General features: G+C 45.6%; 1 protein-coding gene across 3 annotated transcripts in view; it reads right to left on the reverse strand.

Annotated features, from left to right (window-relative positions):
- Positions 1-5299: 5299 nt before the first annotated feature.
- Positions 5300-16013, reverse strand: part of LOC106554817 (carbonic anhydrase 15) — a 46796-nt gene continuing 36082 nt past the window's right edge. The window contains exons 3-8 of one of the 3 annotated variants that reach the window (XM_087705697.1): positions 15669-15839; positions 14373-14533; positions 10195-10287; positions 8668-8734; positions 7336-7502; positions 5300-5885 (exon numbers count right to left, since the gene is read on the reverse strand). In XM_087705697.1, the coding sequence (XP_087561823.1) occupies positions 5673-5885; positions 7336-7502; positions 8668-8734; positions 10195-10287; positions 14373-14533; positions 15669-15839 (872 nt within the window). In that variant the 3' untranslated portion in view covers positions 5300-5672. The remainder of the gene's footprint in view (positions 5886-7335; positions 7503-8667; positions 8735-10194; positions 10288-14372; positions 14534-15668; positions 15840-16013) is intronic. The other 2 variants (XM_087705696.1, XM_087705698.1) reach the window with 2 other exon arrangements.

Here is a 16013-nt window from a genome sequence, read left to right on the forward strand (position 1 = left end):
TCTTTCAGATGCTGTCAGCCAGACAGTATCGGCTGGTGGGCCCTCGGAGGAGAGTCTTCTCTGTGGCTGCTCCAACTCTCTGGAACCAGCTACCCCCGGAGATCCGGACCATACCCACCAGAGGTGGGTTCCTACCAGTTCGCACCTATTCGGTAGAACCGGTTAGTCAAATCTACCAAACCGGTTAGAAGAGGTTCCACCAGTGGACCCAGAAAGCAGGCCACACCTACAGAAGAGGTTCCAAAAATTTTTGAAACCCACCACTGGTCCTTGGATGTGATTATTCTACACTATCATGCTCCTATTTATAAAACTCAGTGCCTCTGTGAAAGGTAAGGATGACTACTGCGTTTGTGGTGCAATCAGAACATTGCGTGTGTTGAAGTTGTTTTAACGCAAACCAAAGATGCCTTTTAAAAAACAAGTTTACATCATATTCTTATGCATGCCAGGGCTGTGTGTGAGGTAATTTAAGGTGGTTCTGACAAGTGTCGTCGGCATCTTCATATCCGGTCACATGGGCGGCAAGCCACTCCCATCTGGTCACATGGGCAGCAAACCACTCCCACAAAGGAAGCCACACCCACAGAGTAGGTTCGAACAATTTTTGAAACCCACCACTGATACCCACTCTCATGGCCTTCAGGAAAGCTGTAAAAACGTGGCTTTTCCAGCAGGCCTGGGGCTGTTGACCTCACTGTTGAGGTCCAGCCCCGATTAGAATGAATGTATGAGGGTGTTTGCTATTTTTAAACTGTTTTCTTTTATCTTTTGTATTTTTCTTACATTTTTTGTAAGCCGCCCGGAGCCCTTCGGGATTGGGCGGCATATAAATATATTTAATAAATAAATTTTAATAAATAAATAATGTACGTGGGAATACAGTACAATATAACTAGATGTATTCGGTTTTGTGGTAAGGAAGCTACATATGAGCCTTCCGGATCATGAAAAATGCCGTAAACTCAGATCTCCAGCTGTTACTGCATTTTATGCATTTTTGTTGAATGGGATATCATATATTTTTTTTCACTTGCTTGCTTTTAGTATCAGGGTTCCAAATAGCACCCAAAAGTAAATCAGAGTCCAGGCTGCAGGCCTGACATTTAGACTCACTGGAGATTTTTATATCCAAGAAAAAAAGGGGGGTAATCAATGTTGCATTTTTCAGGCTGATTAAATAGCTCCTTCCGTGCTGAGACCTCCAAGGGTGGGGAATTTGAAAAGAGGAAGATGGCAGCTCCAGTGTGACCTTATGCTTCTGTTCTTCACTGCTAGGTAGTAACCAGAGAGACGTGAGCTGAATGCAGAGGGGATGAGGTGGGGAAATGCTTGGGGAAATCGGAAGTAGCGACTGTACCACGTTGAGAGGTTGCTTCAAGGTCACCCAGCTGGAAGAAAGAGAGAACGTCACACCAAAACTCCGCTTGGACTGACGGTTATAAAAAAACATCTCGCATGGACCTGGTTGGTTACATTAGGTACATTGGGCAGCCAGGGACAGTCGGAGGGGTAGAAGTAGAACTGAGGGATTTTGGTGCGTAATTCTCAGTTCTGGCTTTGCAATGCAACACACTTGACCTCTAATAAAACGACACCTTTCTCAACAAATGGAGCCAAGGTTCGCTTCTATTTAGAGGCTGAGGTTGTGGCCGTTCTGACATGGTCTCTGCTCCTAGATCGGAGGGACATGTTAAGAGGGGGTCAAGCTTAGAGTCCTTGCAGTGCAGGAAGCTTCAAAGGCCTGGCCTCCCCAGAATCTGACCATTCTCAAGGAAATGCAGTCAGTTGGGTGACATTCTTGTAATACAGGTGAGTAGCAATGAAGTTTCTGCTTGAGACCATCCATAAGGAGTTCTGGTTGCCTTTACCTGACATCCAGGAATATAAAGGAAGTCCCAGCTTTTTTTAAAAAAAAAATATGTATCATGTGGCAAGATCTTGAGTTTTCGGGCTCTCCTAGACCAACTGGTCATGCGTGAAAAATTTTTGGTGGTCCGCAGAAAAATTATTTGCATTTTTATTATTGCACTAAATCAGGGGTCCTCAAACTACGGCCCCTGGGACAGATACGTTCAATGAATGTTTGTGTTGCTGCAGAGAGTCTCTCTTCCTTTAGGGTCCTTTTATGTGGGTCAGAGGGGGGCAGAAATTCCAACTTGGGGTCTGCATGAGCCTCCTGGTGTGGGGCTTTGGGTGAAGGCTGGAGGGAAGAGCCGCTGGTGGCAAAGAGCTGGAGGGCCTCACTGCAGTGGGACTGCATCATGGCTTGGAACTGGCTGACCATCTCAGCCCGTTGAGCCTCCAGGCACCGGTACCTGGCTTTGCAGTCTTCTAACTGCTTGGAAAGCCTATGTTCCTAGTCCTCAGTGAGGTGCTTCTGCTGAGCCTCCTTCTCGGTCAGATCCAATTTGAACTGAGTTGTTTTGCCCACTCTTTCTCCTGGTGGATGCTTAGCTCCAGCAATTGCTTCCTTGTTGGGATTCCCAGGCGGGCAGACGAGGAGTGGCTGGGAGGGGAGGGGCAAGTAGATGCTGGCGAGGTACCCCTCAATGTGAGTGACATCGAGTTGGCCACCCCCACCCAGTCATCTGCCCACCTAGCCACGCCCACCCAGCTGGTCATTCGCCAGATCATATTTGTGGTCCGCGGGATTTAAAATTATGGATTTAGTGGTCCCTGAGGTCCGAAGGTTTGGTGACCCCTGTCCTAGAGGATGCCCTGCCCATGTGGCACTGCCTACGATTTGAGTGTGGGGTTCCCGAGGTAGATTACAATGGTTTTGATGGGATTCAACTCAAGATGGAGTTATGGAGCTTGTGTCTGATGTCCCCCTTGGCTCTTCTTGGATTGGAATTTTGGGGTGCCCCCCTCCCCCACTGCCTCGGTGACCTCGATGGAAAGCTAAAACAGCAATTATCTTCTTTGTTTTGCTTCTAGGCCTTCATTTCTGGGGCCACCAGTGGCCTCAGCTGGTGGTTGGAAGCAGTGGTGGGTTTCAAAAGTTGCTTGGTTTCGGTCGGAGTTGGACTCCGATTCTGCAGATCCAGCCGAGGCACAAGGGGATAATCTGGTAGACCATCCCTGGGTTGAGTTTCAGGATGTTGCCCCTGGGGACGTGGACAAGGCCATGAGAGCTGTGAGTGCCTCCACATGTGTACTGGACCCGTGCCCCTCCTGGCTGGTTGCTAACAGCAGGGAGGTGACACGGGGCTGGATCCAGGCGGTTGTTACTGCCTCCCTTCGGGAGGGGGTCTTTCCCCCCACACTTAAAGCGGCGGTGGTGAGACCCCTCCTGAAGAAACCATCTTTGGATCCAGCCGTTCTTAACAATTATCGTCCAGTCTCCAACCTCCCCTTTGTGGGGAAGGTTGTTGAGAAGGTGGTGGCCTTTCAGCTCCAGCGGTCCTTGGAGGAAGCTAGCTATCTTGACCCATTCCAGTCTGGCTTCAGGCCTGGCTACAGCACAGAAACTGCTTTGGTCGCATTGACCGATGACCTCTGGAGAGCCAGGGACGGAGGCTACGCCTCCATCCTGGTTCTCCTTGACCTCTCAGCGGCTTTCGATACCATCGACCATGGTATCCTTCTGCGACGACTGCGGGAGGTGGGGGTGGGAGGCACTGTTTTGCGGTGGTTCTCCTCTTACCTCTCGGACAGGTCGCAGTCGGTGTTAGTTGGAGGGCAGAGATCGACCCCTAGGCCCCTAACATATGGGGTGCCGCAGGGTTCGGTCCTGTCCCCCCTACTTTTCAACATCTACATGAAACCGCTGGGCGAGATCATTCAGCGGCACAGGATAAAATACCACCAGTATGCGGACGATACCCAGCTGTATCTGTCCGCCCCGTGCCAACTCAATGAAGCGGTGGAAGTGATGAACCAGGGACTTGAAGCTATTAGTGACTGGATGAGGGCTAACAAACTCGTGCTCAACCCAGATAAGACCGAGTGGCTGTTGTGTTTCCCTCCCACCAATTTGGCTAGTATTCCATCTCTCAGGCTGGGGGGTCAAACACTACGCCCCTCAGACAGGGTCCGCAACTTGGGAGTCCTCCTGGACCCACAGCTGACTTTCGAGCATCACTTGTCAGCTGTGACCAGGGGGACATTTGCCCAGGTTCACCTGGTTCACCAGTTGCGCCCCTACCTGAACCGGGAGGCCCTCACAACAGTCACTCGTGCCCTTGTGACCTCTAGGCTGGAATACTGCAATGTGCTCTACATGGGGCTGCCCTTGAAGAGTATTCGGTGACTTCAGCTAGTCCAGAATGCGGCCGCGTGAGCGATTGTGGGCGCACCTTGCTTCACCCACATAACACCTATCCTCCGCGAGCTGCACTGGCTACCTGTCGATCTCCGGGTACGCTTCAAGGTGCTACTTGCCACCCATAAAGCCCTCCATGGTAGTGGATCTGGATACTTGAGAGACCGCCTACTGCCAATTACCTCCACACGACCTATTAGATCTCACCGGTTAGGCCTCCTCCGAGTCCCATCTGCCGGTCAATGTCGACTGGCAACTACGCGGAGGAGAGCCTTCTCGGTGGCAGCTCCGACCCTGTGGAATGATCTCCCCGTGGAAATCCGTACCCTCACCACCCTCCAGACCTTCCGCACAGCCCTCAGAACTTGGCTATCCCGTCAGGCCTGGGGTTAAGACTACAATCCGCCCGAATAGTATGAATGTTGTGTTCTTAATTTTGTATTCGTCTTATATGTTAAAAGTTTGTCTCCCCCCCACCTTTTAAGTTGTAAGCCGCCCTGAGTCCCCCCAGGGAAAAGGGCGGCATATAAATAAACTTTAAATCAATTAAATCAATCAAAATCAAAATGTTTTGGAACCTACTCTGTGGGTGTGGCCACCTTTGTGGGAGTGGCTTGCCAGCCATGTGACCTGGTGGGAGTGGCTTGCCAGCCATGTGTTTTCTTTCTTTCTTTCTTTCTCTCTCTCTTTCCTTCCTTTTGTCTCTCTGTTCCTTTTTTCTTTTTTTCTTTCATCTCTCTCTCACTCTTTTTCTTTCTTTTTTCTTTTTTTATATATTTATTTCTTCCTTTCTTTCTCTTTCTCTCTCTCTCTCTCTGTCAGTCTGTCTCTCTCTGTGGGGGGGAGGGGCAGTGGTGGATTTCAAAAAATTTTGGAACCTCTTCTGTAGGTGTGGCCTGCTTTCCGGGTCCACTGGTGGAACCTCTTCTAACCGGTTCGGTAGATTTGACAAACCGGTTCTACCGAATATGTGCGAACTGGTAGGAACCCACCTCTGGTTGGAAGGAATGAAATGGAGTCAGCCCCATCATGGAAAAATTAAGAACTCTGAATTTATTCATTAGAACTTCAATTTACATCATTGTGGCCTTCATTTCCCATGCTGGCAGAAGGTACCTTGTGTGCCAATCTTCTGCCTGGTGTGAGGACCTCCCATCCGTTGGCCAACGTGGAAGCTTTCCACCTTTCTTGTCTTGTTGCTGGTCCCATTTATGGTAGTAATCGTGACTGGGATGCCTTTGATGGCAATACAATTGTCCCCAGGGCTCTTTCTCATAAATCAATCAAATACTCCATGATCTGGACTTGTGCCGCATTCAGCTCAACTAGGGAAGCATCACACCGAAGGACCACAACTGTGAAGATACCACCAATCTACAATGGATTTGTGGTTGAGCTCAGGCAGCTAGGAGGAAGCAGAGAGCTGGCCAATGAAAGAAGACAAGAGCAGAGGAAGAAGTAAATTGGCAACAAGAGAAGAGCCGCAGCTGATGGTGGCATCACGCGAAGCATAAACGGTGCGGCCATTGAGAAGCTGTAAAGGACGGAAGTTGTTGATCATTTTCTGTGGTGTCCCAGCTGAACTTTTGAAGTACGTGGTGTCCACAAATATATTCAGCTAAAAGAAAGGGAAAGAGAAAGAGAACGTGTTCTGAGCTAGGCTTCCCCAAAAAGCACGAGGCAAAAGCCCTGTTATTAAACGAATGTGAATTCCTCTCCTTCCCATTCAGCCAAGGCCTGGCAAACAGTCTTTCAAAGGAATATTTATGACCACAGACCTTATCTAGCTTGAACAGCTGCCCTGTAAATATTTTCCAAATGAGATGCTGTGGAAGGAAAGGCTGGGCACAGAGTCTCTGAGATTCACGGACAGATCTTCACACTCCTGAACTGAATCTAATGACCGAATGAACGAATTGTTTCCTGCAAAAAAACCCTCCCCTTTTGTGCCTCATTTATTTCCTATGGGAGGGGACAATCACCTTCCACCTGTGACTTTACTCCCAAGTCTACCCTGATTTCTGAGCTGTTCTTTTCTTCTGGCAGCTCTGCGCATGCGCACACTGGGAACAGGCTCCAGCTGTTCCTCTGCCTCACTGCTGTCTAGCTCCCAAGGCAGCTGAGAACTGCCAGATGGCCTCGGCCCTGTCTCTGCCACAGAGCCCTGGTCTGAGCCTTCCCCTGCCTTCAGGACTGACCCATGCTCCTCCCCAGTGGTGGGTTTCAAAAATTTTTAGAACCTCTTCTGTAGGTGTGGCCTGCTTTGTGGGAGTGGCTTGCTGGCTATGTGACCAGGTGGGAATGGCTTGCTGGCCATGTGACCAGGTGGGAGGGGCTTGGTGGTCATGTGACTGGGTGGGCATGGCCAACTTGTAAAATGTGGTGAAACTCACTTAACAACGCTCTTGCTTAGCAACCAAAATGTTGGCTCAGAAACTCTGGCATTTGAAGCACACAAATCCTAATGCTGTCAAGTTACAAGACCCTTGCACCTCTAACCTTTTAGAAAAAAAAACCCAGGGGTGTTCAAACTTGACAGCTTTAAGACTTGTGGACTTCAACTCCCAGAATTCCTCCTCCAGTCATGTTGGCTCAGGAACTCTGGCATTTGAAGCATGCAAGTCTTAAAGCTGTCAAGTTACAAGACCCTTGCACCTCTAACCCTTTAGAAAAAAAAAACCAGGGGTGTTCAAACTTGACAGCTTTAAGACCTGTGGACTTCAGCTCCCAGAATTCCTCCTCTCGCTCTTCATCTTGATGATGTGCGGATGGGCGGGGGGAGGGAGCTGGAACTGGTTATAAACGGCACTGTAGATTTGTGGAACCTCTTCTATAGAAGTGGTTAGAATTGGCAGGAACCCACCCCTGATCCTCCCCAACCTGACTGCTGCTAGCTCCCCTGGCCACTGGTGTGCCACAAGAGAACGGAAGGAGTGCTCTACCTCCAAGCCAATATTTTTGTACTTTTGTCAATTTGTGGTCAGCCATCTCGACAGGAGGACAATTGTGGCTGGGGATGGAAAAGACCAGCTTCGAATGTGAGGATGTGGGGCAGGCTGATTTGTTACCTGCGATCTGCTGATTGGGATCTGCTCTTCAAACACTGTCCAGGTGACCGCTTCATCACAGCTTGGTGTGGTGAGGGATCCTTTGTAGCGGTAATATTTGGACAACGACGCTATGCTGGGGAGAAGATTGCTCAAGGAAAAGGTGGACGCCATGTCGACGTACTCTCCTAGGCAAAAGGAGAACCATGAATGGCTACTGGAGAAGAAGCAGCTCCATTCTGGATTGACGCAGGATAAGACGGAGGGAAGTTAAAACAGTTGTGTGACAGACACTCTGTAGTATATCAGTTCTGACCTAGGCTTCCTGAGACAGTAAAAATCACACACTTAATCCCCCAAACCCTCTTTTATTTAAACAGCTGTGAATTACTTTCATTCACAGCCCCAAATGAGTCACAAACAGTTTGTGAAGAGTCCGACAGAAGTCTGCCACAGTCTTTCATGGTTAAGGCTGATAAGCACCCTTATCTCCCTTGAGACACTGCCAGAGACCTAATTGCCAATTAGTTTCCCAAGGCCAAAAGGAGCACGGAGTCAAACGGTGCTTCAGAGTTTGAACCGACCAGAATGAACACAATTGCTTCCTGCAAAGTCTCACATCCATTTGCTCCTCTTTGATGTCTTATGGGAGGGGCCAATCATCTCCAAGTCTTACTCCCAAGTCGCCCCTTTTGTCTTAATTGTTCTTGCCTTCTGGCAGCTCTGTGGATGTGCACACTGGGAACAGGCTCTCACTGTTCTTCTGCCTCCCTGATGTCAGACTCTGGAGGCTCCAGAGGCAGCAAATAACTATCAGGTGGCCTCCTCTCTGCCTCCGATGAAGAGCCCTCGTCCGAGCCTTCCCCAGACTCCAGGACTGGCCCAAGTTCCTCCCCAACCCTCCTCTTCACTGTCTGACTCCACTGCCAGCTCTGCAGGCCACAACAATATCCTCATGTAAAGGAAGTATACAAGATATGATGTTCTCACCTCAGAATCTCCGAAGATGTTTAGGGCTTCCAGTTGATTTGGCCATCCAATAGGACTACAGCTCCTCAGGTTACTAAAGGACTTATGGCAAACCATTTTAAGCTAGGAATTGGGGTTCCCCGTCTCCCCTCTCAGAAATTTAGAGTGCATCTTACTCAGTTCAGAAAACCTACGTTTCAGAACACGCAGGAGCACCAATACTGTTGTGTTTCATGAAAGCAGCTGCATCTTATTCCAGGCTTGTGTGGCTACAGTCAGAGCCTCCCCACAGTAACCATGCACTCCAGGGAAAAGACAGAGCTGCTTTAATGAGTCACAGGGAGAAGAAGCATTCATCTTCCAGGGCATGGCTAAGAGGCTCACCTGCACGAGAGATGTTTCTCAGGCTGGCAACGATGGTGTTGTAATTAGTGTTATCGGTGTCTCCTATCTGCATGATAATGAGAAGAAGACAGATCTATAACCTGCAAGGTAGCTTAAGGCAGAAAAAGTAAGTGGACATCTATTGTCCTCCACAGAGGACAATCCGTTATCTGGAAGCTGTTTTTTCCCCAACTCTGGTTTAATTAATAATAACAACAAAGCGTAAAACTAGATAGATAGACAGAGGGAGGCAGAGAGACACAGAGAGACACAGAGAGACAGAGAGACAGAGAGACAGAGAGACAGAGAGACAGAGAGACAGAGAGACAGAGAGACAGAGACAGAGAGACAGAGAGACAGAGAGACAAAGAGACAGAGATAAGAGATAGATGGATAGATAAGACAGAGAGAGAGATAAATAGAGAGAGAGAAGAGATAGATGATAGAGAGATAGATGATAGATAGATAGATAGATAGATAGATAGATAGATAGATAGATAGATAGATAGATAGATAGATAGATAGATAGATAGATAGGAGAAAGAGAAATAGAGAGAAATAAGAGAGGGGGGAGAAAGAAAAAAAGAAAGAAAGAAAGAAAGAAAGAAAGAAAAGAAAGAAGGAAGGAAGGAAGGAAGGAAGGAAGGAAGGAAGAATGGATGGATGAAGAAAGAGAGAGAATGAGAGAGATAAGAGATAGAGATAGATGGATGGATGGATGGATGGATGGATGGATGGATGGATGGATGGATGGATGGATAGATAGATAGATAGATAGATAGATAGATAGATAGATAGATAGGAGAGAGAGAGAAACAAGGGAGAGTGGGAGAAAGAAAGAAAGAAAGAAAGAAAGAAAGAAAGAAAGAAAGAAAGAAAGGAAAAGAAAAGAAAAGAAAAGAAAGAAGGAACGATGGATGGATAGATGGATAAAGAAAGAGAGATAGATAGAGATAAGAGGTAGATAGATAGATAGATAGATAGATAGATAGATAGATAGATAGATAGATAGATAGATAGATAGACAGACAGACAGACAGACAGACAGATAGGAGAGAGAGATAAAGGGAGAGAGATAAATAGATAGATTCTTTATTTCTGGATATTAAACCTAATCAAAGAAATATGGGATCCTCGGTATTCTCTAAGCTTGGTTGTTTGCCTGCACACATCATTATCCGGGGAGCAAACCCACATTCACTCGCACTGATGATGTCACCTAGCTGGGTGATGAAACGACTCCAAGCCCAGAGAGCACTAAGGCTCCCCCAGTTCGATCCTGACCTTCTATTCTAATCAAAGACATTCAAGATGAATCATGCTTCTCTGAGTCATGCTGTGTCATTAGAGCTTTAGCAACTGGAACGGAGGAAGGCATTTGAAGGGAGGAAAAAAAAACAACTCGAAAAAGTTCTCATCGCAGCCTACAGAAGCCAAGACAGAAGGAATTGCGCCCCAAAACTTCAGAAAGCTCGTAACATAAAACTTTTGCATGCCCTAATGGCCATGATATTTTGGGGACCATACCTTGAACAGGAAACTCAGAACGGCGAGTCCATTTGGACGTTGCTTAGCATCGTTGATGGTTTTGTATTTGATGTTCATGTGTACAATGTGTAGCTGTGAAGACACAACACAGGGTCCGATCATCTTTCGCTAACTTCTTCTTCATTCATTCCTGTCTCCCCATTCTTTTTGTTCTTTAGATAGCCAGCGTTTAATCTCTAGTCCCAAAGGTGCTTTTTCAAGAGGCAACTGGACTCTCTTGATTTTTCGGGACTTCAATAATAAGAGGGCTTCACCCCTTCCCCGCAAAAATTCTGCTTTGTCTTTTAGTAAATTTAATGTCTGAGGGCCAGAAGACATACATCGTTGCGGCTTCGTGCTACGGAAAATTGTGTATCTGATATTTCCCAAAGTTTATGATTTTAAGACCTGGTCATGTATTTATTTCTAGATGGGCCTAAACAGATCAAAACTTGACCAAGCCATCAAGAAATAAGCAGATAAGAACATCCCAAAACAAAACAATTATCCATATTAGCAATAGCACTTAAGACTTATATACCACTTCATGTTGCTTTACAGCCCTCTCTAAGCGGCTTACGTAGTCAGCACTTTGCCCCCAACAATATGAATCCTCATTTTACCAGCCTCGGAAGGATGGAAGGCTGAGTCAACCTTGAACTGGTCAGGAGTGAGCAGAGTTAGCCTGCAATTCTGCATTCTAACCACTGTGCCACCATGGAGATAGGATAGGGTAGGGTAGGGCAGGGCAGGGCAGGGCAGGGCAGGGCAGGGCAGGGCAGGGCAGAATAAAATAGAATAGAATAGAATAGAATAGGACAGATTAGGACAGATTAGGACAGATTAGGAGAGAAGAGAATAGTAATAGATTAGGATTAGAAGAGAATTAGAATAGAGTAGAGTAGAGTAGAGTAGAGTAGAGTAGAGTAGAGTAGAGTAGAGTAGAGTAGAGTAGAGTAGAGTAGAATAGAATAGAATAGGATGAAAAGAGAAGATTAGGAATAGATTAGGATTAGAAGAGAATGAGAATGAGAATAGAATAGGACGAGAAGAGAAGAGAAGATAATAGGAATAAATTAGGATTAGAAGAGAATGAGAATAGAATAGGGAATGGAATAGAATAGGGAATAGAATAGAATAGAACAGAACAGAACAGTTTAGGATGAGAAGAGAAGATAATAGGAATAGATTTGGATTAGAAGAGAATGAGAATGAGAATAGAATAGGGAATAGTATAGTATAGTATAGTATAGTATAGTATAGTATAGTATAGTATAGTATAGGATAGGATAGGATAGGATAGGATAGGATAGGATAGGATAGGATAGGATAGGATAGGATAGGATAGAACAGAGGATGAGAAGAGAAGATAACAGGAATAGATTAGGATTAGGAGAGAATTAAAATGAGAGTAAAATAGGATGAGAAGAGAATAGGAATAGATTAGGATTAGAAGAGAATGAGAATGAGAATAGAATAGAATGGGGAATAGAATAGAATAGAATAGGAAATTAGACATATATCACTTCACAATGCTTTACAGCCCTCTCTAAGCAGTTTATAGATTCAGCACATAGCCCCCCAACAATCTGGGTCCTCATATTATGGGTTTAATGTACTCTTAATTTTATAGTTCTCAAGACGATGCTATTTTAAGTGGTTGTGTAGTCCCAATTAATTCCACAACAACAATTCCGCAACCACTTTGCGCTCTAAAGGGATGTCATGAGAAAAGCAATTAATGCAATGGATAAAATAAATTAATGTTGAACAGGGACAGCTGCTCGAGCCTGTTCCCAAATCTCAAAAGAAGGGCAAAAGAAAAGACTTTGAAAGTCGACATGCTGATCCATAAATCGTGACCGGAGAGGGCAATTCCTGAACTCTGCAGAGTTCATGGAAAGTTCTGAAAAATAATAACATCCAGCCCATTCTCCAGGTCCTTGCTTGACAGTCAAATACCTAGAATGAAATGACAGAGGGCTCAAGATCAACCAGAACTGCTCTTTGAAGTCCTTTGATGTCTACGGCCACGATGAAAAGTTGGATTGTCTTGAGTGAACTGGACCAAAAGAAGGCTAAGCCTTCATTAAGAGCTACTTTCTTTGAAAGACAGACGAGTGATTGGGGGGGGGGTTTGCTGATGTTATGCTGTTTAATTGGGTGGTGTTCTCTTTGAACAAGCATTCAGGAGAACGTTTACACCCCCATCGTGTCCCACCCCCTCTTGCACATTAAGGAAACGAAGCCATTCTTGGAAATGAGCCTGATGAAAATTGGGCTGAGGACCTTTTCCTTTCTGGGCATTTTTTTTTCTTCCTTGTGAGCAAAAAGGACTGGCCTGTATAGACCCACAACCATCACCTCCTAAAGAGGTGGGGAAGAATTGTTGGTATTCTGTCAATCAAAGTAGAGAAGAAGAGATAAATAGATGATTGATATACTGTATATAGAAGATATAGATAGATAGATAGATAGATAGATAGATAGATAGATAGATAGATAGATAGATAGATAGATAGACAGACAGACAGACAGACAGACAGACAGACAGACAGACAGACAGACAGACAGACAATAGACAGACAGACAATAGACAGACAGACAGATGAGTGGGTGGGTGCATGGGTAGGTTGATGGATGGATGGAGAGAGAGAGGATAGATGATAGATAGATAGATAGATAGATAGATAGATAGATGGATGGATGGATGGATGGATGGATGGATGGATGGATGGATGGATGGATGGATGGATGGATGGATGGATGGATGGATGGATGGGCGGGTGGGCGTGCGGGTGGGCAGATGGACTAGTGGGTGGGTGCATGGGTAGGTGGATGGATGGATGGATGGAGAGAGAGTGAGATAGATGATAGATAGATGATAGATAGATAGATGATAGATAGATGGATGGATGGATGGATGGAGGGAGGGAGGGAGGGAGGGAGGGAGGAATGGATGGATGGATGGATGATAGATGGGTGGGTGGGTGGGTGGGTGGATGGATGGATGATGGATAGATGAGGGAGGGAGGGAGGGAGGGAGGGAGAGATATATGATGGGTGGATGTGTGCATGGGTAGGTAGGTAGGTAGGTAGGTAGGTAGGTAGGTAGGTAGGTAGGTAGGTAGGTAGGTAGATAGGTGGATGGATGGATAGATAGATGGATGGATGGATGGATGGATGGATGGATGGATGGATGGATGGATGGATGGATGGGTGGGTGGGTGGGCGGGCGGGTGGGCGGGCGGGTGGGTGGGTGGATGGGCAGACAGACTAGTGGGTGGGTGCATGGGTAGGTGGATGGATGGATGGAGAGAGAGAGAGAGAAAGGATAGATGATAGATAGATGGATGGATGGATGGATGGATGGATGGATGGATGGATGGATGGATGATAGATGGATGGGTGGGTGGGTGGGTGGGTGGATAGATGGATGATGGATAGATGATGGAGGGAGGGAGAGAGAGATTATATGATGGGTGGATGGGTGCATGGGTAGGTAGGTAGGTGGATGGATGGATGGATAGATAGATAAATAGATAAATAGACAGATAGATAGACAGATAGACAGATAGACAGATAGACAGATAGACAGATAGACAGATAGACAGATAGATAGACAGACAGACAGACAGACAGACAGACAGACAGACAGACAGAGATGATATATATATATATATATATATATATAGATAGATAGATAGATAGATAGATAGATAGATAGATAGATAGATAGATAGATAGATAGATAGATAGATAGATAGATAGATAGATAGATAGATAGATAGATAGATAGATAGATAAAGAGATGGGAGAAATGAGAAAGTGGGGGACAGAAAGAGGGAGGGGGAGAGAGGGGGAGATGGGTGGAACAATAGGTATATGATAGATAACTATAAAGACTTACTCACCAAAAATCTTCTAAATGTACTTTGCACTAAGCTCGTTTAACCATAAACAGCACAGTATATACTTCTTCTTTTCCTCCTCCACCTCCTCCTCCTTCTCCTTCGCCCCCCCCACCCCCCGCACTTTGTTCCTATCCATTCCCCATCCTTTCATGAGCACCACCATCCAAAAAAACAAGTCTTGTCATACCAGGTGCTTTTCAGCATAGTTTCAGCTGCACCTGAAATACTGCAGAACCTGCTATCAAAACCCAACACTTCACTTACTTCCATGGGATACTGTATCCCATCAATGTAGTGTTCTGAACCATTCCTCTTGAGGTCACCCCAATGGAAGTGGAACTGCAAAGCCCGGTAGGTGTCCCTCAGTCCTCCTCTGGTGATGTTGATTTGTTCCGCAGCAGAGGCTCCATCCAAGGTCATTTTGACTACAGGGAAAGTCAACTTGTAAACACAGAGACAAAGAAGGACCAGTCTATCAATCCAGGTGTCAACTCACAAAGCATCCCTGGCCTGCTCTTGAGTTGCCATAGGCAAGGGGTAGATGGGAAATTGATGAAGCAGCAGGGCAGCCACAAACAGGAGCACATTCCAGGCATATCTTTCTCAAGGCTGTCTCCCAGGTTACCCACAGCAGCTGGAGGGGTGTGATCTCTACAGCCCGCAAAAGTGCTCTGGTTGGAGAATGTGATTTATGACACACCCTGGGGGGAGGGGGGAAACAGGGTTATAATTTTATTTTATTTTATTATTTATATTTATTATTTATTATTTATTATTTTTTATTATTTTTTATTTATTATTTTTTATTTTATTTTTATTTATTCATTATTTTTTTATTTATTGTTGTTGTTATTATTATTATTATTATACAATTGTATCACAGCGGCCAGTTGTTTCGCCGGATTTGGCATTGGTTACTAGTCGGGCCCCACCCAGGGGCCTAGGACGTCGTAACGTATTTTCGTAATATGCGTGCAGATCCAAGCAGTGCGGCTTTTTGCATTTGACTGATGGTGATTTTGTCAATTTTTAACTGTTTTAAATGTAATTCCAGTGCTTTTGGAATAGCACCCAGTGTGCCAATTACCACTGGAATTACCACTGCTGGTTTGTGCCATAGTCGTTGAATTTCGATTTTTAAGTCCTGGTATCTTGCGATTTTTTCAAGTTCCTTCTCGGTGACCCTGCTATCACCTGGTATTGCGATGTCTATGATTGATTATTATTATTATTATTATTATTATTATTATTATTATTATTATTATTATTATTATTATTATTATACAATTGTATCACAGCGGCCAGTTGTTTCGCCGGATTTGGCATTGGTTATTAGTCAGGTCCCACCCAGGGGCCTAGGACGTCGTAATGTATTTTCGTAATCAGCCAGATGTTCATGTTTCCAAGGACCTGTGTTAGGCAAATCTGGATGTTTGACAGTGTTACAAATATTGTCACAGGATGGAAGCTGTTTCAAGTAAAGCCGCCTTCTGCAATTGACTGATGGCAAATTTGTCAATGCCAACACCTGGGGAAAAAATCCCGGCTTCATGGACTCACCTTCATCGCCGTTGTTCATTAGTCTCCATCTACCCGGCGGCGCCTGGTCGTAGCCTTCGAACAGAATTTCATCCAAACTCCGGTCCCGTCGTACTTTTCTTCGATCGATGTTAATGGGCGACTGGCTCTGTCCCCCACATCCTGAGGTGATCTCCTTCCAGTGAGAAGGACCTTAAGAGACAGAAGAATATTGTAGACCTAGGATTTTGCCCACAGCAGCTGAGAAGACCTTGCCTTGATATTTTTTAAATTTTGATCCCGTCTTGATTATTTTTATAAATAATCCAAGGTGATGAGGACACCAAATACTTAGAAAAGGGACTCAGAATAACAGAATTGGAAGGG

Source organism: Thamnophis sirtalis, unplaced genomic scaffold, assembly GCF_051295495.1.
Source record: "Thamnophis sirtalis isolate CommonGarterSnake01/CBP01778 unplaced genomic scaffold, rThaSir2_p1.2 scaffold_2, whole genome shotgun sequence".
Classification (NCBI taxonomy): Eukaryota; Metazoa; Chordata; class Lepidosauria; order Squamata; family Natricidae; genus Thamnophis; species Thamnophis sirtalis.